This window comes from Kogia breviceps, chromosome 2 (genome assembly GCF_026419965.1).
Source record: "Kogia breviceps isolate mKogBre1 chromosome 2, mKogBre1 haplotype 1, whole genome shotgun sequence".
In the NCBI taxonomy this organism is placed as follows: Eukaryota; Metazoa; Chordata; class Mammalia; order Artiodactyla; family Physeteridae; genus Kogia; species Kogia breviceps.
In genome coordinates this window covers 144,056,503-144,082,894 of record NC_081311.1, presented here as the reverse complement: position 1 = coordinate 144,082,894, position 26,392 = coordinate 144,056,503, and the positions used below count along the sequence as shown (strand labels likewise).

The 26,392-nt window shown below is 34.8% G+C and overlaps 1 protein-coding gene across 12 annotated transcripts in view; it reads left to right on the top strand.

Moving 5' to 3' along the window:
- The window catches only part of ATF2 (activating transcription factor 2), an 88,724-nt gene extending 72,771 nt beyond the window's left edge, over positions 1–15,953 (top strand). For 4 of the 12 annotated variants that reach the window (XM_067026333.1, XM_059055304.2, XM_067026336.1 and 1 more), the window contains 2 exons: positions 6,932–7,037; positions 11,664–14,299. In XM_067026333.1, coding sequence (XP_066882434.1) covers positions 6,932–7,037; positions 11,664–11,890 — 333 coding nt within the window. In that variant the 3' untranslated portion in view covers positions 11,891–14,299. Of the gene's footprint in view, positions 1–6,931; positions 7,038–11,663; positions 14,300–14,376 lie in introns of those variants that run through there. The other 8 variants (XR_010839138.1, XR_010839140.1, XR_010839139.1 and 5 more) reach the window with 4 other exon arrangements.
- Positions 15,954–26,392: the final 10,439 nt, after the last annotated feature.

Genomic DNA, 26,392 nt, shown 5'->3' with positions numbered 1-26,392 from the left:
TTTTGCAAAAAAGAAAGAGAATAAGGTCCTTCTGCATGTATTAACCCAGAAAAATGTCTGTAATATATTATTATGGGCAAAAAGAAAATTGCTGGAAACAGTCCAGTGTCCATCAATAGATAAATTGTAGCATATACATCCAATGGAATATTTTTCAGCCATAAAAAGGAGTGAAAGTACATGCTACAATGTGGATGAACCTCAAAATGTTATCCTTAAGTGAAAGAAGCCACACACAAAGTCACGAATTATATGACTCCATTTGTATGAAATATGTAGAACAAATGAATCCATAGAGACAAAATGCAAATGTAGTTTCCAGGGACTTGGGGGAGGAGGAAATAGGCAGAAACTGGTTAATGGATAAGGGGTTTTACTTTGAATGGACAGATAGAGGGTGGTGGTAACCCAACACTGCAGATGTACTAAATGCTACTGAACTGTTCACTTTAAAATGGTTAATTCTATATTATGGAAATTTCACCTCAATAAATTCAATAAATTAAAGTTGCATACTAAAATGCGTAACATAATTCTTTTTCATTAATGAAAGGTTTATAGTTAGATGGATAAATGTGTAGGTATGGAAGTCAGTATAGAAATGATTCTTTAAATAGAAGTAAAATTTTAAGAATGACATGTACCAGCTTGTAACAGTGATGAAGAGGGGGCTGGAAAGCATGGATGGTTTGGGAAGAAAGGGTACCTCAATTATGACTTTATTGTTTCAAGTGGATATATGATTTTTTTGGTTGTTTTTTAGTTATTTGTCATATAAAATAAAAACAGTTCTTAAAAAGTAAGTGACACATTCTAGTTTTCAGAGTATGAAGAGTTAATGTGCTTATAATAGATTCTGGAGAAAAATTTCATTTGGTCTGCCAACAGCAAAACCGTTAACTGTGCAGAACAGAATGACTTGTAAAGAAAATTGAATGTCAAAGAAATAATTAAACTCTACTTTATGTGAAAACATTCATCAATTCTACATTTCCTTAATAATCCTTCACGTGACATACAGGCTTAGCTGATCAGTGTAGTGGGCAGTAATGACCCATGGTTGCTTATATATTATATATAATAAAAGGTTTAATGAGTGTTGAGGTATGACTCTTCATATTTTTACCAAATATATATTAGGTTTCAAAGAAAATACTAATTATTCAACCTTATTGCCCCACTCACTGAATTTAATTATATTTTAGCTTTCTAGAGTCATTGCTTTAAAAGAGCGATTTTATCAAATTGTATTAGATACATTTATGGTCATCTAGACCAAGAATTGGATACTGTTGGTTATAAACTATTATATTTTTAAAGGTAATATATGATTTTGTCTTTTACTTGAAATGGTTTTAACCTCGTTATGTCTTTGTCTTTCAGCTATACTCATCTTGGGGGTTAGTTTTCAGTTTAGAATTTCAGCGTTTCCTTTATGAACAAAAGGCTGACTCTTTACTAATAGGAGCTTCTTAACAATCTGTGGATAAAACTTGGAGAGTTTGTTGTGGATTTTGCTTTTAAAACTTAGGTATTGCAAAATGTGTGTGGAGTGGAAGCTCAGTAAATTAATGGAAGCATTCTTTTTTTTTTTGCCGTGCGCGGGTCTTTCACTGTTGTGGCCTCTCCATTTGCGGGGCACAGGCTCCGGACGTGCAGGCTCAGCGGCCATAGCTCACAGGCCCAGGCGCTCCGCGGCATGTGGGATCCTCCTGGACCTAGGCACGAACCCACATCCCCTGCATCGGCAGGTGGACTCTCAACCACTGCGCCACCAGGGAAGCCCTGGAAGCATTCTTTGATAGCAGGATATGTGAGGAGTTTTCACTCATAAGTTAATATGGAAAAGGTTTTGCTTATTGGTCCATTGACTTAAGGGGAATGGGACCAAATCTTTTATTCCTGGTACCTAAACGATATTTTACTTTAGTATTTACCACCTGAAATAGAAAGGAATGGCAGCAGTTGGGAGATGGTATACAATATCTGTTTAATTCCTGAAAAAAAAATAGAACTGTTTTCCTTTTCCCCCCTGAGTTTTTCACTATATTCTAGAGGGGGAAAGGGTAATAGTGATGCCACCTCTACCTCATGCATTTTATTCTGAGTACTTCTTTTTACTAGCCTTTACTAAAATCTTCCCAAGCCTTTACTTCCCCATCTGTCAAACTCATAGAATAAGTACTATTTTGAAGATCAAATGAGAGAGGTAATAGAAAAGTATGTTGCAACTACACTGTGCAAATGCTAATTATTTATTATTCATTCTGTCATTAAGCATCTATTGTATGCAGGGCATGTTATTAGACACGGGATAGAACAGTGAAAAAAGACATTGTCCTTAACACTTGCAGAATTTGTGGTCTGGCAGAGAAGACATGTGAAACAAGTAATTAAAGTATGAGAATAGGAAAAGTTATTCCCATTCATTTTGCAGAATATTTGCAAAATATTATGAACCCTGTCATCTTTTTTTCTATTGTTGAAGATAAAAATTAAAGAACAATTTTGTTTTGAAATATAAGGTTTTGCATCCGTGACAACCCTGAAAACTTGTGGTAGGAAGTTAAGATGCTTAATTATTGATTTTTGTGAAGACTGGCTTATCTTTAGCAATGAGAAATTCCCCAAAGAAGAAACTATCCAATATTATTTCTTTAACTTGGGAGGTAGTAGCTGAACTAGAAAGTCAAAGATCGTGAATTTATGGAGTACCTGTTCATCAATCTGTGGCCAGATATCAGTGAAAAATTTTGACTGATTAATCAGTTGGCTATCCTGTCATTATTTCATCAGGCTGATCTGCTTCGGACAGACTGTTAAAAATATATATTATTTGTTCATCAGTATGTAATTAACCTTTGAATAGATACAAATAGAGTAGAGCAATGGTATAGACAGTGCCAAAATACATTTTCTTTTAGACCATAATAATAATTTTCTTCAGCATCTACTTTATCTTACCAAGTATACTTTACTTTGACAAAAATATCAGTAATTGCTCACATTTGAATGGGACTTTAATGTTTTCCAAATGTTTCCATGTCTCTTGTTTCACTTCATCTTTAGAATGATCCAGGAAGACAGTTAACATATTCTGCAAATATACTAAATAGATAACAAACTAACCAGAAAGGCTTTGGAGGCTAAATCCAATTATAATCCAATCTAAAATAATCCTCAGATACTAGAGGTATAAATATTTCTTTTTTCATTTAATATTAAATCTGTTTATGGCTTAACATGTATCCCCTCCAGATTCACTTTGGCTTAAGCAAACTGGTTTTATATATTTATATAAATACAAATATAGATAGATATATGTGGTCTGTTACGGCTTTCTTCTTTTTTTTTTTTTCATTCTGAGGTCTCTCCATAGGATCTTCAGGACTCTTCTCATTATATGCATGGAGGCTTTTGTCTCTGATTCTGTCTTCCGATCTTTCTTTGTCAAAACATTTCAGAGTTAAAGTCATGATTTATGCAACTGCCTTATCTAAATACTGTCTATCTTTATGTTTAAGTCCTTTCCTTTATACATATGGGTATGAGACTATAATTCTTGAATGTTTGCATTAATTTGTTGAATTTTGCTACATTTATCAAACGGTTTTTAAAATGCTGGCTGGGCTTTGGCAAACTCTTATAATTCTGCCTAATGTAAAGGTTATATACCATAATGAGTCTCCTATTTTCAACCTCTGCTTGACCCGATCTTGACCACAAGCTTATGCTCACACTTAGGGCTCTACAGCTCAACTAAATCCACTTCCTTCAAGGTTTGGCCTTCTCTTATTCCTAATCACACTCCACCTGTGTGCTTTGCAGTATTTCTCACAGTCCCAATTCTTTGCTAGCAACCATGTCCCATTTGCTGCTTTCATTCTAGTGCTTGATACCAGTTTTTAAAGAAATTGAATATTAGGATACAATAATAATACAAACTATTGATTTAATTTAACCTTTCAATAAAAAATCACTTGAGCTTCAGGATTACCATTAGGAAAATCTCTTACCATTTTATTTTAGATCAGGATGATGTAAAAAATTAGACTAAATTTGTATTGAGCATAGCTTGAGTTTGTTGGGGGTTTTTTTCTTACAATTTCTGTCATTTAAAAGGTGTAGGGGGGAAATTGGGTTATTTGAATTTTGGATGAAGAATAGCATACCTGTGTACTGTTATCACTTAGGTATACTTCAAACGGTTTTGTTTTTAATTTCCTTCTCTCTTCCAGTTTTTTTCTTTCCCCAAGTTGTTTGCTCTGTTAAGTGTGACTCCAATTAAATTCAGTTAACACAAATATAAGTAAGTTGTTGTAACAGGAATCAAATACCTTACCTCTGAAGTCCTTAATGTTCATTACTCATTGTTAGCTAGTGACGTCTTTAGTTTCTTCACTTGTCAATGGACCAAGTAGTCTAATTAGATGAATGACCAAAATACCACCAACTGTTAAGTTTGAATATAGAAACTGATATTCTGTCCATCAGTTTCAAACCTGTCATTTAAAGAGAGATTTTGAATGTATATATTTAATTTTGAGTGCACAAGAATATTGTTTTATTGGTCAATACCCAGAATTATTTAAATCAACTATTTTGTATCAGTTAGATTATCAACTTGTAACTGCTCAGGAATTTTATCTAATACAGCATTTTGTTTCATAATATGGTTTATAATGAATGTCCATATGGAGTATTTAGTTGAGAAGGCATTTGTGATTTTTAAAATTCTGTAATTGAGGTGATGCTATTAAACACGCCATTTTTCATTTTCTGACTGAGAAAATTAACAAGTGTGACTATGTTGGTGAGGTTGTTGGCAATAAATAATGAAATTAGGACCCCTGACCAGTTTTATATTATTTAAGCTATTTCATTTCACCTTCTTTGGTGTTTTTACCCCCTGGAAATAGATTTTAGAGAAGACCATGGTAATTCTGTGTACTCAGTCTATGCCAGGCTGTGGGCTATGCTCTGGGGATACAAAAAGCAAGATAATCCTTGCCCTTGAGAAACCTCAATCTGGCAGAGGTGGCAAATAAGTAAACTAAAAGTTACAATCCAGTGTGATAAGTACTATGTAAATACACACATACATACATATATGTATATATGGCTGTGGGAGCACAGAAATTGACACCTAACTTTTCCTATGCATATTTATATTGTACTGAGTTGATGCTTAAAGATGAGTGAAATAATTAGCAAGGCAAAAAGTTTTTCTAGATGGAAGCAACAGTATATATTTAGTTAGCCATATGAAATTTCTATTTTTATAGGTCAAAATGATTAAATATTGATTATTTAATAGGTTCAAACTAATGAGAAGGGTGGTCACAGGTACCAGATTATAAAAGATTGTGTATTCTTGACTAAAAATACATATCCAGCCCTATTTCAATATTATAAAAATTAATGAGAGAAACTTGTAGACATTGAGTCTCAAAATCAAGCTGACACAGCAGAGAAAGAAACTTTTTTTGGATAATATATGTTGGATTATTCATAATATGGGTTCCCATAAATAGTGTCGTTAATAAAGAGCTATAATTAGCGGTATTGACAATAATGACGACTTCAGTATTCCATAGAAATTAGTTTTCTAAATAACAGCTTGTTTTTTAAAGCAAACTTTTAACCTTTTCTTTTTGTACTTTAATCACTATACGCCCATTTTTGTCTCAAATACAATATTCTAAACATAATTTAACCTTTTTATGAATGGTTCAGTGTTCTTGTAAGCATCAAGAACAAGCATTTGTTCTGTGCTTTAATACAGTGTTACAGTTTATTGTTATTGGGGTGTGAGGAACTATTTGACCCGACAGACTTGCCTTTGGATTGCTTAAATTTTATTCTTTTGATTTGTATGTTTCTGTTATTGATCACTTAAGGAGGCATAATGAGTCTAATCTACTAAAGTATTTTACCTTCAGCTTTCTGATTAAGAGACTGAGGGAATAGAAAAAGAAGTGCTTGAGCTTTTATGTACACCTTTTTTGCTGTATTTCTTCATTTAGTTTTGGGTTCATGGATAAAATGTGAATGGTTAATGCAAGTCCAAATAGAGGTGTTTGTAAGTTAAGATTTTTTAATGTTACCAATTTATTAAATTCATATTATTTCTAACTCTTGAGTATTGGTAATTATCACTAATTTATGTGTTAATGTTTGGGGTTGACCCAAAGGAATTAATTGGACTCTCTCAATTTGGAACTTTTACATAGAATCTGTTAGATTAATGCATCCAAAACGAAGACTGAACTGCTCTTTCTGTAATAAGGAATAGGACAGATCACCATTGATTTATCAGATTTAAGTTTAGATGTGTACAAATGGCCTAGGTCAAAGGCAATTAAGCCATTTCGACATTACATCTGCTTTCACTGGTTCTGTGTCCAACACAGTGCCTTGCGATGCATTTTAGGTATCCATGATTCTTTGGTTATTTGTGTTTTCCCCTATGGAGCTTTTCCTAGTTTCTAGAAAACTGCTTAATTTAGTTTCCAGGACAAATTTTTTTACTTCCAAGTGAATAGAGTCAGTGAAATTTTCTCCTGACTCCCCTGATATTTCTAATTGTTCAAATAATCAAAAAGAGCATGTCACATGTAAAAAATACCTTTGATAGGTAACCTGTAGTATATAAGCAGTCACAAGGCAAATGATAATATAAAAAATAACTTTGAAATATGCTATCCAGTTGTGGTGTTATTTAAATTTTTATGTAAGTTGCAGGTTCTATATAAATACTAAAATATAAAAGCTAATGTGTAATGATTAAACATTTAAGCAGCATATTTTGTTTATTCGTTGGTGTTCTTTTAAAGATGTCCGGTTTTCATATCTTAATCTTCACTTGTTTTAAACAGTAAAAAATGTTTAGTCTGATGCTGGTAAGGTACATAAGTTGTTTCTTCCCCAGAGTGAAGTCACCCTGCTGAGAAATGAAGTGGCACAGCTGAAACAGCTTCTTCTAGCTCATAAAGATTGCCCTGTAACCGCCATGCAGAAGAAATCTGGCTATCATAGTGAGTAATGTTCCATTACCTATAGCCTTAGGCTACATCAGTGAAATACTGCCAGAGTGAACCAAGCTACCATTAAAAAAGTGGGGACTGCAGTTCTGATATTTAATTTTAAATATCAGAAGCTCTGCAAGTTTATTATGGAATGGGGGATATACTTCTTAGAATCTAGAGTTTTTAATTTTCCTACTTCTAGCTTTTTTTCTAGAAATTACTATAAATAAAATGGGTTGGTTAATAATTTAAAGTATAGTGGAAGTACTGATGATATTTTGTGTATATTCTCAGAGTAATACTTTTCTTGGACTGACATAGTGAAACACTACTTCTTTTCTAGCCTCCGTTTAGTAATTTTTTTTGTCTTCACTTAATCTGTAGCAGATCTTATTGTTCCGTATGAGATCCTATTGTTCTTTCTTAGATATCAGCATTGTGCAATTTTATTGTTCTGAATCTTTAGATTGAGTCTTTTAGTCATAAAAATGCTAAAATAGAACAGTATTTAAATTATCTGCTTGTAAGTTTCCTTTTAAATATTTACCTTCAAAATGAGATTCTTCTGTTTTCAGCATTTTAGAAGTTAATTGTCCTTTTCCTTCTTGTAATGTCCTTTTTTGATAAGGTACACAATGTTGGAACCAGCTGTTACTCTTGAATAAATGGCCAATTTTGTCCATCGTACACAAATTTGTAACAAATAACAGAGCTGGGAATGCATTAGACAACATTCATAATATATAACCCACAGCTTTCATTTTTATGATTTAGTGATATTTCAGGATATTTGTAAATGTGAAAATTGTTTCAACCATATGTATCCACTTCGTTTTAATTTGCCAGTGTTAGTAATTCAAAAGAAAGAAACATTTTATATTGGATGCAAACAGTTCCTCAGGTGCTCACGATAAAACTTAATGGCCACCATCTTTACTTGTAGTCATTGTAAGCAGTTTCATCAGAATGGGCAATATTTTTTAATGTAAAAGATTCAGTAGATTTAGCAACTCGCTGTTGCCATGTATATTTAGAACATTGATTTTGTCAGTTTTGAGCAAATCTCAGTCCTTTGATATCTAGTCATTTTGACAGGATTGTGAAACACATTGTGGAGTAAATTGGAACCATATAGAAATATGTTTGAGGTTTGTATTAACAATGATTGCTGCAGGGATGAGGCCATTATGGCTCCCATCTGACTTAACAACATAATTTCCTTTAGAAATTACTGAGTTCAGCATTATGCATACATGATTTTCTTAACAAGAGAGCTCTCTTGAATTTTGATAGTTCAGAAAGAAATATACAAGTGATTCTATAAAATTAGAAGGAAAATTAACTCTTAAATTGCATTCAGTTCAAAATTATCTTCAGTTGTTTTTTTTTTTTTTTTTTTTTTTTTTTGCGGTACGCGGGCCTCTCACTGTTGTGGCCTCTCCCGTTGCGGAGCGCAGGCTCAGCGGCCATGGCTCACGGGCCCAGCCGCTCCGTGGCATGTGGGATCTTCCCGGACCGGGGCACAAACCCGTGTCCCCTGCATCGGCAGGGGGACTCTCAACCACTGCGCCACCAGGGAAGCCCTATCTTCAGTTTTTAAATCTTAGTTAATTTATTGGATAACCCCAACAGTTTTTTATCCCCGTTATCCAGGCAGTATATGCTCAGCAAATGCAAGCCAATTGTTTATTTTAAGCAATAAATATATTTTTAAGTGTATATATGTATGGTTTTATATGCTATATCCTCAAACTGACTGAAAATCTAGATTAATAAGTTTTTAGTGAAGGTATACAAGGTTGTGAAAATGTAAGAAATGAATAAGACATTTTTGGGTTTGGGAACAGTTCCTATCTTATCCTGTCCAGTTATCTAGATAATCAAATTGACTGAGGTAAGTATAGTTCTTGCATAAAATTAGTTCTCTTCAGCTATTGGGAGATAATTGGATTTTGTAGAAATTTCAAAATTTCTATTTTCAAATTTGAAGTCTTTGGGAAAAAATCTGACTTCTCTGTTGTTTAATAGTCAAGGTAAATACAAAAATTGTTTAAGTAAATGTTTAAATCTTGGAGAAAATGTGGAGAAATTCACAAATACCTAACACTATTCATCACATTGTAGCACATAGCAGTTGCTAATAGTGGTGAGCTATAATACTAGTTAACTCAAAACACTATATAGAAAACTAAGGTTTAGTAGAAATTAAGGAATATTACTAAATCTTGCAGGTAGCGGTGACAGTATAAAGTCACGCAGTCATAGGGTCTCTTTTTTAACACTGGGAAGTCCCACATTCTAGGAAACCCCTCAGTCATGGGAAAAGCGTGACAGTTGCTGACCTTAAGGGTCAAAGTAGTATATAAAATGAGAATGAAAATATGAAAACATTTTTAATGTTTGGGTTCCTTGAAGAATAAAACATAAGAGTAATCTTATTGCCATTAATTCATATTCTGTAGATCTCTGGCCGTAATTAACATTGTATTATAGTTGTTTCTGTAATCCTAAGTGGGAAGAAAAGCTTATTGGGCCCTAAATTGTGAGCTTATATTTTCATTAATGAAAATATGTATAAACATTGGTGGAACTTCAGAGAGAGTGAATTGTCAGACAGCTGGTTTCTTTTAAGTAGGGCCAAAAATGACTGTGAGTGCAGTAAGATCTCTTGTATCTTTCTAGAGCTTGTGATTATATTAGTAATTTTTCTCCCCTTACCATCTAGAACTGGACATAGGTGCAGCTGTCACATTATAAAGGTATTTTATACATAAAATTTATAATTACATAATTTATAAGTGAGTACCTGCTTCTTTCTACTGCCTAAAGATTTGTTTTACCGAATTCTGAAAGCCTGGAGGTAGATAAGCACTTGTCCCTTACCACTTAACTTTCATTTTGAGTCATCGCCTCCACAATATATTTATATTTCCGTATACCACTCATCACAAATCAGCCTCTTTATTTCTGAAAGCTGTTATATCCCTAGAACGTAACATTGAGAGAAAGGACATTTTGTTGTCATGTTGAATAGTGGTGAAGTAGAGGGCTTTTTACTGTTCTCTCTAGTTAAACTGTCATTTGCCAGTGTTTTCTCTGAATGCATAACAATTGTATTGGCTTTATAACTGAACTGTAAATATTTTATAACATTCATTATTGCTTGATCAGAACAGTGTCCTTTTTCTGCTTTATATAAAAAAGGATTACTGATTGTGCTTTTTTTTTTTTAACTGCATATTGAGGTCAGATTTTTATCCAGTCATGTAGTTTTGCATTTAAAGCAGATTTATAGAGAGGGTGAGATTCTATCACATTAAAATTCTGTAAGAGCTACTATATTTCAGAAAACCCTCAAAATGAAGAATTTTATTTGAACTAAAGTTGTACTTGCCAGATTCCTCCCCCTCCATCTTCTACATTACAGATCATGGGGTAAGTCCTACTTCATGGGGTCCACAGTCTTTTAATAATTGACTTTCAGAATGAGCACCTGGCCATCAGTAAGCAGGCCAGTATGTATTGTCAGGTTTGAGAGAAAGCCAGCTTATTATCACTTCTAAACACTAAATAAAAATTATTTTAGAGTGTTCAGAAAGAAACAAAGCTAAACAGTACTGTTTAGGGATATATACCTATTTGGTAAAACTTCAAAGAAAAAACAAGGGAATGGTAAAAGAAATACATATCAGAATGGTGATTGCCTTTGGTGAAGAGAGGAGCCTCCAAGAAGCACGAGTGTTACTAGCAATTTTCTCTTTTAAGTTGGGGGCTGGGTTCACAGGTGTTCATGCTATCATTGTGTCTCATAACTTGCATACACTATAATTATTTGTGTGTGTTGTACTTATCAGATTTTTCACTAAATGAAATTATTGGATTCTCTTCCATTAAAATAAGAAAGTTGAAGATTTGTTGTTAAAGCCTAAAAAATGGTAGATATATTTTCATAAATATTTAGAATGCCCTTTCCTGTCAATATCTTTTCAATTACAGTATCCTGAGTTTTATATGGATTTTTATTTGAATCTCAATTCATGCAACTATAACAGCTGGTGGCATTTAGATTCCAAATATTGCTTATTCTCATGTGTATGCATCATTAGAATCAGGTGTTATAATCATCCATTGCTGCCTTAGATGGAAAGTCAGCCAGAATAAAAATAGTTCTGCAGAGGGAATTATTTGAAGATATAATTTGTATGTTAGAATTCATTTTGTTTATGCATATGGTTATAAATTTTTTAATCTTTTAATAAGAATGGCATGTAGACAAACAGACTGGTTTTGTTAAATGTGTTGCTATTTGATTATATCTATAAGAGACCTATCTCCCAAATTCCTACCCAATTTTCTTAACACTATTTAGCAAATAATTCTTCAACTCTCTTTTATGTGGCACTGGGCATTGAGGTGTTTCCATGTGCATGCTTGTGCCTTGTTTAGCCTGTTACAGGCAAAATTGCCTACTTCATGACTTCTAGCCACCTTTCAATTACTCAATTCCAGTCATACCAACTTCTCTGAACTGATTCTGTAAAATGCCATCTAACTTTTTATTCTGTGCATTGACTCAACCTGATAAATTCTTACAACTATTTTAAGAAACTGAGTAGTTTCCTTTTTTCCACTCAGCTGCTGATAAAGATGATAGTTCAGAAGACCTGTCAGTGCCGAGTAGTCCACATACTGAAGCTATACAGCATAGTTCTGTCAGCACATCCAATGGAGTCAGTTCAACTTCCAAGGCAGAAGCTGTAGCCACTTCAGTCCTCACGCAGATGGCGGACCAGAGTACAGAGCCTGCGCTTTCACAGATTGTCATGGCTCCTTCCTCCCAGTCACAGCCCTCAGGAAGTTGATTAAAAACCTCAGTGCAGCAGTTTTAGATACTCATTAGTGACTTCAAAGGGAAATCAAGGAAAGACCAGTTTCCATTTATGCGAAGTCTGTGGTTGTAAATTTTTTTTTTTTACTTGAAATTAAATTTGGCTCTAAAGTTGGTGTAGCAGCAGTTGATGATCAGACTGAACCACAACAGTTTTTAGTCTCTGGAAAAAGACTGATTTTGCTTTTTTTATAAATATTGTTAGATTTATTAATTTTTATGTGCTCAATGTGTAAATTGTATTATAATTCATTGTGGTTTATTTCACTTTTAATTTTGTGGTGTTTTAATAAATGGGGGTGTTACTGAATCTCTCTTCCCACTTCCATTTCTTTTGACCACCTCTTAAGCCTCAACTGTGATGGTAGTATTGTTATATCATTTATACCAAAGTTCTGCATAGTCCCTATTGACTTTGTAGTGTTAACAAGGTCATAAAGCACTAGCAAGAGAAATATAGAAATTTGCTTTTCATCTTTTTGCCTTTTATTTTGCACATTATGCAAAAGGAAGAACATTATCAAACACTTTTTAAGTGAGTGAAACATGGTAAAAGACATACAGTGCTTTTATGCACACTTAAACTAAATGAAGATCAGTAACAGTGTGTTTTCTTTTTTTTTTTAAGATTTTAAGTAGGCATGAATTTTGGAATCCTTTATCATTTCAAAAATGACTGTTTTTTAAGGCTTAAATTCAGTATTTTAAACCCTATGTTTTGAGACTAACAAAATATGAAATTATATAATGTACAATACAGGGTTATCAGATATCTAATAATTTTTTGAAATTAGTTTTTGGTTTTGTTTTATTTTGTTTTGTTTTGCAGATTTCAGGTTTCAAACTGAGAAGTTTATGCATAATCAAGTAAGGTATGGTTGCCAGAAAAGCCTAAAAATTACTACTTAGAAAATTTAAGAGTGTTTACCCCCATTGTCTTGTACTTGCAAGCTAACTTGTACTTATTCTTGTGAAAGCACTGTCATCTTTTAGTAGCAAATTTTGATAATGTTTCTCGTGGGAAAAAAATCAGTATCTATCTTTAGAACAATGTAATTATAATATGGGAAACGAGAGTGAGAGGGGGGGGAGAGAGAGAGAGAGAGAGAGAGAGAGAGTGTGTGTGTGTGTGTGTGTGTGTGTGTGTGTGTGTGTGTGTGTGTGTGTGTGTGTCTTTCAATAGTTTATGCCAGCAATCTTTGCTTGAATGTTTAACGATGCCTTCAGTGTGATGCTGGCCAATAGATGATTGCAATTTAAGATGTCATTACTGTGCAGGCTTGGATAACTAACATTCCATGATGTAGTTTGTTTCTGATGAGATGATTGTAGGTACACTTTTCTCATTATCCAGTCATCTGTGGGATACTGAGTTTTCTAATGTGCCATTATCTATTTTTATTCTGCAGTTATGTTCAAAATACAGTACAATATTTTAAAATAGACAAAATTGTTAAAAAATAAAAATGTAGTAGACATGTGTAAGAAAACTTTGTAAAATAGTTATGAGTCCTCCCCAGTAGCAACTTCTGGCATTCGAGCAGGATTCCATTATGTAAATATCTGTAATGCATTTATAATAAGTTGTGTAGTTCGTTCTGCATCCATACTACACTGTTTGCTAAAGTCTCAGTGCCATCTCCTAATGAGACTGACATTTTAAAAACCGGTATGGAATATCCTTGGTAATTCAAGGAAATATTCCATCTGCCTAAGTTCCAAACTGGGAAACATTCAGATTATACAAATGACATTTCAGGACTTTTAAGTATGAAGATAATAGGAATTTTATTGTTTGGCTTATTAAAAATGATACCATTTTTGGTTGATGATTCTACTTCTAAATTTTTTTTATTTTTAACTGATCTTATAATTTTTCAGTAATCAATTTCTAATCATGATTTTGCCATAGTTATGCTAAGGAGTTGATCTCAAAGGCACAAAATATGAATTCTGCAAGAAGGCTGTTTTTTATTGTAGTTTGGATGGATTAGGAAAAGCCTCCATTTTTTTCCACTCTCCTGGGTCATTCAGTGCATTTTTCTTAAATTTTATTATTTATGCAAGTTAAAAAAGTTCTTTGGTAACAGGAATTCTTGCAACTGTAAAATAAAACTACATAGATGTAAGAAGTCATGTAAACAGTTAATGAGCTTATTACCAAGGTTAGCAAAACTTTCATTGTAAATCAGTCTGTACTCAGCAAATAAAAATCATTATTAGTTGTATAAACACAAATTCCATTTTGACTTTCAGGATGTCACACTACTTCTGTACCTAGCATTTTGAGTCCTTATATTTGCAATGTTACACAAACTGTACTATTTTCTTTTATGTGCAGTTTGCATGAGTAAACCATCAGAGAATAAATTCTATCTTTAAATTATGTTCATAATTTGCTTGTTCTTACCTATCCTTCATAAGGTAACATCACCTGATAATGATGTTTTTCTCCTTCAGGGTGTTTATTGCCTGAGAAGAACCTGATATTCTTTCTATTTCTGTGATAAAATTCATTCCTTCTCAAAGAAGACCTTTCAGCTGCAAGGGTGTTTGGGCCTCTTTCCTCTTCTCTGAATTTACTTTAAGCCTCGTTCATACAAAATGAACCTTTAATCTATGTCTCCAGCACAGAATATTGCCTGAGCCACACATGGATACATCAGCCTTTGGTTTATCTTAGTGACTGCCTGACAAAACATAAACAGAGTATCTTCAATACTGAATGCTAATCTTCCCTCACCCTACCCTCAAACACACTGCTCCCATAATGTTTCATAAATCAGTTGATTACAACTCTATCCTTCCAGTTGCTTAAATCAGAACAACCTTGATTCCTCTCTTTTCTCACAACCTGCATCCAAGACATAGGGAAATACTGTTTGCTTTACCTTCAGGGTAATAGAGAATTCAACCACTCCTGACTATTTCCAGTGCTGTCACCCTGATCTGTGCCCTCATTGTTCCTCACCCAGATCCGTCTCCTTTCTTCCACCCTGCCTACTACAGCCCATCCTCAACACAGCAGCTAGAGTGAAGCTTTTCAAACACGGGTCAGGCTATGGCACTCCTCTGCTCCGAATTCTAGAGTGGCTCCTCATTGCATTCCGAGCTGGAGTCATTACAGTGGCCTTACAAGATGATCTGTTCCCCCATTCTCATCTCTGACCTCATCTATCAATCACGTTGTTTTATTCAGTGAATATTTGAGCACTACTAGGTGTCAGTTTTTGTTCTAGGCACTTGGAATACACCAATAGCCAAAACACAAAAACCCTTGCCCTTGTGAATCTTACATTCTAAGTGGGGAAAGGGGGGGTGCTGGGAAACACAACACAGTAAATAAGTACATCTTACTATGTTAGAAACGATAAGAAGTGCTAAGTAAAGAAACAGACATACCAGTTGTGCTGGAGAACACTGGAGTGACGTTTCAGTCTTCTCTCTCAGATAAAACCAAACTGAAAAGATGTAAAGAATCACATGGCTATTTTTTATTTTAAGGTATACATTTCAGCAAATGTCCTTAATCTAACTTACATGATATTAGATAAAAGATTTCAAGAAGACAAACTGATGTGTTTCTGTAACAAAGTTTGACTAATGATACACTGAAAGACCACATCTGCTTTGACTTATTGCAGAGGACAGGAAAGGTAAACTCTTGTCTATGGCATGTACTTACCGTTAAGTGTAGTTTTGCTAATTCTCCATCTCAAACTATAGAGTTTGATGCTTGACATTAATAATTTATTTGTGAGACTCTAATTATGGGAGAATCCTATTAACTGCTGTTGTACACATGTACAATCACACAGACACACACAAAATACCTAAAGAACACAGTTATCAAAGCAATTAGTTTTAAAATAAAGACATTTAGAAGAAAATTTTAATCTGACATTTCTAAATAGATTACCTTGACCACAAGATAATACTTTTGAAGCAATTAAAATTTTATTACCATTTTATGTCTGATATAATTATGAAAAATCATTTCTTTAAACTATCAATAAATACAAATAAATTTTTTCCGTAATTCTTATACTTTTTTTTTAAAGTGCAGGTCTTTCTGGCTATGTGTAACTGTAGCTTGAGACTTGGGTTTTCATTGACGCAAAGTATTAAGATCCTTCTGTGTGGGAAAAAAAATCACAAAATGTAGAATAAAGATTTTTCTGGAGAAATAAATAGCCCTACCATTTAAGTAAATGGTGAGTTGCCAATTATACATTGCCATAGAAAAAGTACAATCAGTGAAAATGTTTCTAAAACTAAAGGATTTATTAGTTCTGAAATAACCAAGGCCAAGTGACATTGGAAACTACAATAAAAACTATGCATAGTTTCATTCTACTGTAGCAGTCCAAAGCACCAAATTTTAATTGTAAAATTATCAAATATGTCACAGTACTCAAACTAGAAGGATTCTGTTATTCAGCAGTGGGCCAGTGAGTTGTATCTTTTTTCCTCAAATGCACATGCAAATTTTTCCAATGGCTTTATGAGAAGAGGATGTCATTAGTACACTCTTGTCATGGTCACAGTACCTTCCTTGCCTCATTTTGCATTAGATTTTACATTTAAGAAATAATTCATTGAGCTAGAATTTTTTGAACCATGGTTTTATCATGTGTTACCTCAATTATTTGAGAAAGTATTTCTGATTATGAATTTCATTTTTAACTATCAGTTAAGTCAAAGGTAGGTTTACTTTATTCACTTAGTTTTACAGTAGATGTTGCTTTCTATGAAAGTAGACAGGGGAGAATGTTCCCTCAAAAGAGCTCTTTTAAAATTATTTTTGCTTTAATAATTTTTTAAAAGCATGTAAATTAAGAAGAAATGCTGTTTTCTATAACTTGACACAAAGTATTTAATAGCATTTACTTAGCAGAATTTAAGATGACAAGAGTTGTCTATAATGAGTTTCTCATAACTGGGAAGAAATGCATTATGTGATGTTTGAGGAAATGAGAAAATCTGTGAATACCATTATCCTCAAAAATAAACCCTTTTGCACAATACAGTATTAAATGGATAATCAATTTTATTTTTTTCTCAACGACTTTTTTTTAATCTCTGTGTAATTAAACATGTAGCTAAGTTCCTCTATTTGGGGAGGTGTGCTTGTTAAAATTCTTTGTTATAGGGTCTAATAACATCAGTGAAAAATAAAATGAGTTAGATTAATACAACTATCCTAGCATAATTAATTTGAACATTTAAAAATTATTCAACAGATAATTATTGACTTTCCCCAGTTATTAAATTTTTAGAAAAATACTTCCAACATTACATCTTAATTTATTTGGCTCAGCTAATGGTTTCTGAGGTAATTAATTGACTTCCAGCACAGTGAGGCAATCTGCTAAATTATGAACAATCATGTTAATCGCCGATGTTAACATACTGCAAGCAAAGATCTTCCGATCTTTTTCATGACACTGAAGACCAATTCAAATAAAACTGATTGCAGTTCTTTTCTATGGACTAGAGTTTGTGACAAGGTAACACTAGATAACAATTCTGAAAATAAGATTTGCTTCCACTGTCATTTTCATTAATGTGTCCTATTTATCTGTAGAAGCTGTTATAAGTGCCTCAAAAGTAGTTAGCTATTGAAAATATTATTGATCTATAATTTAAGAACTTGCATAAAAGGTATTTGTTGCTGTAACTAGTAGTACATAAAATTATGTATAATTTTAAATTATTTATAATTTAAAAATACTTTAATCTCGTGCTTAAAGTTTTCCCCCAATTTTTAATCAGAATTCTAACATAAAAGAATTAATTTAGGTGTCTCTTGCTGGTGAAAGTACTTAGGAGTATTGGCCCACTAAGTGACAGGCCATGGATGAGAATTTGGTTAGTAAGTACCTAGTAAGCACCTACTTTGTGCTGAGGTGTTGAACTGTAGGGACCACAGTAAAAATTAGAAGACCAGGATCTTACCCTCAAGTAGGATCCATTTGGAAAGACAAAATACTTGGTACACTTGTGACAGGAAATAATCACAATCTACAATTTCTGAAACAGGTTTTATAAGTTCACCAAAGGAGACAAACCACATATTTGAACTTCACCTTAAATTATGAATGAGATTGGGATAGAAAGGAAACAAAGGTAAAGACACAACATTAGATAAATGTATTAATGTTCATTAAGACAGTGGAAAGATGGGAAGAAGAGGGTTAGGAATGAGAAAAATTGCATAGCTAGAATAGGGCTAGATTATACAGGGTCCTAAAAGTTGATTTAGACTAGGAAACGGGAAACTATTGACTTTCACAAGAGGGACATGAGAGTGGCTTTAAAAATGTGCAACAATAGGAAGGCTGGCCCACATGGAAACCAGCCTACAAATTGCATTAATCCAAGCATGAGTTGTAACCAGCACTAAGGAAGGAGAGCCAATTAGGAGCAAAAGGAATAGGTGGAAGGAATGTCTTGCAATAAATAGCTGTAGAATTTATAGACTAGTAAAGGAGAGGATGAAAAGCAAAAAGGTCAGAAGACTCCAGTTTTCAGGCTTGACAGACTGGGGAATGGTGGTTATCACCTGTAAGAACAAGGAAGCTGGGAAAGGAAGCCAGTTTGGGAAGGAAAGATGATCCATATTTTGAAGATAAATGCAAATGTCCAGGAAGCACATAAAAGTGTAATAATAGCCTCTATTGAGTATGTATTATTTACTAAGTTGCCTGCATTTATTTCATTTAATCATCCTCACAACCCTATGATAGTAGTAGCATTGTTTTAGTAAGAAGAAAGAACTGATGAAAGATTTAGAAGTTGGTCATTAAAGTCATGAGACTGAATTATTTGAAAGGAGATGTAATGGGAGACAGGCAGAAAATCATGTCTTGAATCATACCAAATGATTATAATAAAGAAAAGAGGCATAATGGTCAGAAGAGAACCAAGATAGTATGATAATTTCTATAGTGGTCTATAATTTATTAAGTGCTTTTATAGATAGTAACTTATTAGAACCTCTGAATGCTATGAAGATGGCATTATCCCTATTTTAGATAAGGAATCAAACTCAAAAGTTATTTGACCAAAGTCACACAACCAGTAAGTGGCAGCAACATGCACACCCATCTCCTAACCCCAAATGAATGTGTTGTGTACACCACAAACAAGAAAAGCAAAATTTAAAAGAGAAGTGGTTTACATGCAACAAAAATGTCAAGGGGTGTGAAGATTTAAAATGCCACTTAATCTGGCAATATAAAGGTCTTTCATGACCTTTGGGAACATTTTCAGTACAATGATTGAGATAAGTGACAATAAGCTGTATAGGCACTTGGATTTTATTTCTCATCTAGGGATAGGAGGAAAGTCGGGCTCTCTGATTTCTGGAGCTAGACCCCTACATTAAAGTGGGATTATACCCACAAAGAAATACAAAAGGAAGCTTGTTTGTTTTTGCCTAAGTTCTGAGTTAAAAAAAAAAATCTCCCCTGAAAAATGGAACCCTCCTGGGACTTCCATGGTGGTCCAGTGGGTAAGACTCCACGCTCCCAATGCAGGGGGTGCCCAGGTTCTATCCCTTGTCGGGGAAACTAGATCCCGCATGCATGCTGCAACTAAGACGTCCTCATGACACAATTTAAAAAATAAGATCCCGCGTGCCACAACTAAAAGATCCCACATGCCACAACAAAGAGCCCGTGTGTCACAACTAAGACCTGGCGCAGCCTGAATGAATGAATGAATGAATAAGAATATATAAATACACACACACACACACACACACACACACACACATATATATATATATATATATATATATATATATATATATATATATATAAAATGGAACCCTCCTGCCCTGTGCAGTTCAGTTGCAATGTGTTGGGGTTTTTTTATAATTTATTTATCTTTTTATATATGGCTGCATTGGGTCTTCGTTACTGCACATGAGCTTTCTCTAGTTGCAGCAAGCAGGGGCTGGTGGCTTCTCTGTTGCTGAGCATGGCCTCTAGGTGTGCGGGCTTCATTAGTTGTGGCAGGTGGGCTCAGTAGTTGTCGTGCACAGGCTTAGTCACTCTGCAGCATGTGGGATCTTCCCAGACCAGGGCTCGAACCCATGCCCCTTGCATTGGCAGGAGGATTCTTAACCACTGTGCTACCAGAGAAGTCCCTGGTTGCAATGTTTTAATGTGCATTACCCACATGATCTAGGAATCCAAGCTGAAAAATGAATGGGATAGCTTTTGGGCACAAATGCAGAATCTCTACAAGCAAACATTCCCACAATCCAGGTCATACTTAAATGTCACAGGAGAAAAGTTTATCCCACTAAAAATGAGTATATGTTAAAAAAAAAAAAAAAACTATCATAAACCAGGATTAACAAACAACAAACAGGAGGATTAGAGCACCAGGAACTTGAGCTAATAAAACAATCAGAAAAAACATATAAGTATGTTGAAATGATTAACAAAGAAGAGAAGAAGTCAAAACCCTAAGGAAAGAATAAGATACAGTTGGCCCTCCATATTTGCAGTTTCTGCATTTGTGGATACAGAGGCCTGACTATGCTATGACATTTTATTTAAGGGACTTGAGCATCCATGGATTTTGGTATTCAGGGGAGGCCCTAGAACCAATACTGTGGACTGGACTCCAAGGGATGACTGTACTATGAAATATGAACAGGGAGATTTGAAAAATAATCAAGAGAACTTTTACAAGTGAAAAATACACACATTGAAATTGAAAGGTCAATTAATATGTTAATTGTAGACTAGAACCATAGAGAATAGTAAACTCACATTAGACCTGAAGAAATTACACAATGTAGGAAGGAGAGACAAGGAAATATAAGAGAAAAATTAAGAGACAGTAGAATAAGAAGCTCCTACATGTGTTTAACAGGAATTCCAGAAGGAAGGACTTTTTAAAATGCGAGAGATTGTATTAAAAAATAATGATTGAAAACTATCTAAATGAAAAACATGAATTCTCAGATTCAAGAAACAGTTTACATAAAACTAAATCTCTACCTGAACACATCATGTGAATACTTTAGAACTTCAAAGACAGAGAAAATCTCAAAAGCAGAGAAAAGATACTATTATACAAAGGACTAAGAACCCTCCATTCCCCACTCCCCCCCAAAAAAAACCCCAAACAATGCTAAAGAAATATTGATAATTGTTAATCCTGCATTATTTTCTCTACTTAGTGTTTTTTGAAAATTTCCCCCGAAAGAGTCTATGTTAAAAACCTTTAAAATCACTCAGGGAAAAAAGACAGTCAGCCCAGATTTCTATTATTTAACTGTTGTTTAACAGTGAGACAAAGACAAGAGATTAAAAACCTGACATGTCACGGGACTTCCCAGGTGGTCCAGTGGTAAAGAATACGGCTTACAATGCAGAGGATGCAGGTTAATCCCTGGTCAGGGAACTAAGATCCCACATGCCGCAGCGCACCTAAGCCCAAGCGCCACAACTACTGAGCTCATGCATCTCAACTAGATAGCCTGCATACCACAAACTGCAGAGCCCATGCGCTCTGGAACCTGCGTGCCACAGCTAGAGAAAACCCGCACGCCACAACTAGAGAGAAGCCCGTGTGCCACAACAAAAGATCCAGTGTGCTGCAACTAAGACCCGGTGCAGCCAAAAATTTTAAAGATAAATAATAAACCTTAAAAAATAAAATAAAAACCTGACATGTCAAAACATGTACAGAGGGAATTTCATAAATAGGAAAGGAAGAAAGGCTGAAAATGAGGTAAGTAACTCAAAACGTTATAAGAACAATAACAAAAACCAAAAGATAATAGAAAGATTAGAAAAAGGAAAATACAAGTAGAAATTAATATTTTAAAAGGACAGGAGAGAGGAGCAATAACACCCCAAATTTGGTTTTGAGGAAGGAAGGGAGGGAGGAAGAGAGGGAGAGAGGAACAGACAAGCTCCTGAGGGACAAATGATTTAAAAATTAAAAAGAAGGGATATGGTCAGCATGATTTTCTGTATATAATGTTATATTTCAATAAAGTTTTAAAATTATAACCAAAAAAGCACAAATAAACAGGAAGGGGGATTAAATTCAAGTCATAAAACATAGTAGAATACCAACGTTACAGTACTAACTTAAAACTTGATAAAAAGAATTTTTTAGAAAATGTAACATCAAAATTCACAAATATGTGGAGATTAAACAACACGCTACAGAACAAATAGCGGGTCAAAGAAGAAATCTAAAGGAAATGAACAAACAACAACAACAAAAAAACCTTGAGACAAAATGGAAATACAGCATACCAAAATTTATGAGATACAGCAGAAGCAGTTCTAAGAAGGAAGATCACAGTGATAAATGCCTACATCAAGAACAAGAAAAATCTCAAACAACCTAACTTTATACCTCAAGGAACTAGAAAAAAAAAGAAGCCCAACATTAGTAGAAGAAAGAAAATAACAGATCAGAGCAAAATACATACTAAAAATAAAATAAATCAGTGAAAGAAAGAGCTGGCTCTCTGAAAAGATAAACAAAATTGAAAAACCTTTAACTAGACTCGCCAAGGAAAAAGAGAGGACCCAAAATCAGAAATGAAAGAGGATATGTTAATACTGATACCACAGTAATACAAAGGATCATAAGAGACTATATGAACAATTATATGCCAAAAATTTCACAATCTATAAAGAATGGATACATTCCTAGAAACATAACAACCTACCAAGACTGAATCATGAAGAAACATAAAATCTGAAGAGACTGATTACTAGTAAGGAGATTGAATCAGTAATCAAAAACCTCCTAACAAACAAAAATTTATGACCAGATGGCTTCACTGGTAGATTCAACCAACTATTTAAAGAAGAATTAATACCAATCTTTCTCAAACTCTTCCAAAAAATAGAGGAGGAGGGACTACTTCCAAACTCATTTTACAAGGCCAACATTACCCTGATACCAAAACCAGACAAAGACGCCACAAGAAAAAAAAAAAAATTACAGTCCAATATCCCTGATGAGTGCAGCTGAAAAATTCCTCAGCAAAATACTAGCAAACTGAATTCAGCAATACATTAAAAGGATCATATATCTTGATCAAGTGAGACTTATTCCAGGGATGCATGGATGGTTCAACATCTGCAAATCAATGAATATATTATGCCACATTAACAAAATGGTGGATAAAAAGCATATGATTATCTCAATAGCTGCAGAAAAATACGTTTAACAAAATTCAACATCCATTTATAATTGAAATTGTCAACAAAGGTAGGTATAGAAGGAACATACCTCAACATAATAAAGGCCATATATGATAAGCCCACAGCTAACATCATATTCAATGGTGAAAAGCTGAAAGCTTTTCCTCTAAGATCAGGAACAAAACAATGATGCCCACTCTTGCCACTTTTATTCAATATAGTATTGGAAGTCCTAGCCAGAGCAATTAGGCCAGAAAAAGAAATAAAAGGCCTCCAAATTGGAAAGGAAAAAGTAATCTGTCACTATTTGCAGATAGCATGATATTATATGTAGAAAACCCTGAATATTATATATAGAAAACCCTGATATATATATAGAAAACCACTAAAAAACTGTTAGAATAAATGAACTCAGTAAAGTTGCAGGATACAAAACCAATATACAAAAATCTGTTGCATTTCTGTATACTAATTATATACTATCAGAAAGAGAATTTAAGAAAACAATTCCACTTACAGTTGCATCAAAAAGAATAAAATACCTAGAAATAAACTTAACCAAGGAGGTGAAAGACTTGTATACTGGAAACTATAAGACACTTATGAAAGAAATTGAAGATACAAATAAATGGAAAGAAATTTCATGCTCATGAATTAGAAAACTTAATGTTAAAATGTACGTACTACCCAAAGAAATCTACAGAGTCATTGCAATTCCAATCAAAATTCCAATGGCATTTTTCACAGAAATGGAACAAACAATCCTAAAATTTGTATAGAACAACAAAAGGCACCAGATAGCCAAGGCACTCTTGAGAAACAAGAACAAAGCTGGAGGCCATCACAATCCCTGATTTCAAACTACAGTTGACTCTTGAACAACACGAACTTGAACTTAGTGGGTCCACTTATACATGGATTTTTTTCAGTAGTAAAAACTGTGGTACGAAATGATCTGCAGTTGGTTTTATCCACAGGTGCAGAACTGTGGACATGAGGGACCCTGGATACATACGGCCAACTGTAAGTTATATGTGAATTTTCGACTGCACACAGGGTCACTGCCCCTAACCCCAGTTTGATCAAGGGTCAACCGTATACTACAAAGCTACAGTAATCAAAAGAGCATGGTATTGGCATAAAAATAGACATATAGATCAATGGAACAAAATAAGGAACCCAGAAATAGACTCATACATATGTGATCAATTAATTTACAACAAAGGAGTCAAGAACATATAATGGAGGGGGAGGAGTCAAGATGGCAGAGTAGGAGGACGTGGAGTTCACCTCTCCCCACAAATACATCAAGAATACATCTACAATGATTTCCCTGATGGTGCAGTGGTTAAAAATCGCCTGAAAATGTAGGGGACATGGGTTCAAGCCCTGGTCCAGGAAGATCCCACATGCCATGAAGCAACTAAGCCCATGCGCCACAACTACTGAGCCTGCACTCTAGAGCCCACGAGCCACAACTACTGAGCCTGTTTGCCACAACTACGAAGCTGTGAGTCTAGAGCCCATGCTCCACAACAAGAGAAGCCATCACAATGAGAAGCCCATGCATCGCAACGAAGAGTAGTCCGCAACCAGAGAAAGCCTGCGCACGGCAACGAAGATCCAATGCAGCCACAAATAAATAAATAAATCTTAAAAAGAATACATCTACAAATGGAACAATTCTCACAGAGCACCTGCTTAACAATAGCATAGTACCTCAGACACCTAAAAGGACAAGAAAGATTGCCACATAACTGGGTAGGATGAAAGAAAGGAAAAAAAAGACAGGAGGAAGCAGGATGGGACCTTTGCCCCTGGGGGTAGGGAGATGAAGGACAGGAGAGGATCCTGCATCCAGGGAAGCCCCCTTACCAGCAGGGAGATCAGCTGGGACAGAAGGGAAGCTTCGGGAGCTCAGAGGAGAGCACAGCAACAAGTCTGTGGCAGGCAGCACAGAGCGACACCTACACAGATAGTTCGTGCCACAGCCCTGCATGCCCCAGCCTGAGACGTGTGTCCGCAGGTGTGCATGGGGACTGGGGGCTGGAACATGAGGTTTGGAGAGTAGACCTGGGAAAAGCACTGCTGTTGGCTGTGAGAAGACAGCCTGAAGGGACGGGAATGAGGAGCTCCGCAACCAGAAATGTTCGTTGAAGAAGCACGGGGCGCCATAGAAGTGAAGCGCCATTGTTGAGTGACACGTGAAAAGTGGGGCTGCCATTGCAGCCTCTTTCCCCACACGCTGTCCCCTGCCTCTGCAGGCCCTATGAGGGGCTCCCACCAGAGAGGGTTCACGTGCCCTAGTAGGTCACCACATCTGCCCCCTCCTGCTTGGGCAGGCTCATGTGCTCTGGGACAGCATCAGGAGCAGATGCCAGTGGGTGGCCCACATGCACATGGAGGCTAAACAATATGTTACTAAACAACCAATGGATCACTGAAGAAATCAAAGAGGAAATCAAAAAATACCTAGAGAGAAATAACAATGAAAACATGACTATGAGATGCAGCAAAAGCAGTTCTAAGAAGGAAGTTATAGCAGTACACTCTTATCTCAGGAAACAAGAAAAACCTCAAATAAACAACCTAACCTTACACCTAAAGCAGCTAGAGAAAGAACAAACAAAACCCAAAGTTAGGAGAAGGAAAAAGAATCATAAAGATCAGAGCAGAAATAAATGATATAGAGATGAAGAAAACAATAGAAAAGACCAATGAAACTAAAAGCTGGTTCTTTGAAAAGATAAACAAATTTGAAGAACCTTTAGCCAGACTCATCAAGAAAAAGGGGAAAGGGCTCAAATCAATAAAATCAGAACCGAAAAAGAAGTTACAAGTGACACCACAGAAATACAAAGGATCATAGACTACTACAAGCAACTATACACCAATAAACTGCACAATGTAGAAGAATGGACAGATTCTTAGAAAGGTACAACCTTCTATGACTGAACCAGGAAGAAACAGAAAATATGAACAGACCAATCACAAGTATTAAAATTGAAACTGTGATTTTAAAACTTCCAACAAACAACAGTTCAGGACCAGATGGCTTCACAGGCAAATTATATCAAACATTTTGAGAAGAGTTAACACCTATCCTCTGAAACTATTCCAAAAAATTACATAGGAACGAACACTCCCAAGCTTATTCTACAAGGCCACCATCACCCCGATACCAAAACCAGACAAAGATACCACAAAAAAAGAAAATTACAGGTCCATATCACTGATGAACATAAACGCAAAAATCCTCAACAAAATGCTAGCAAACCAAA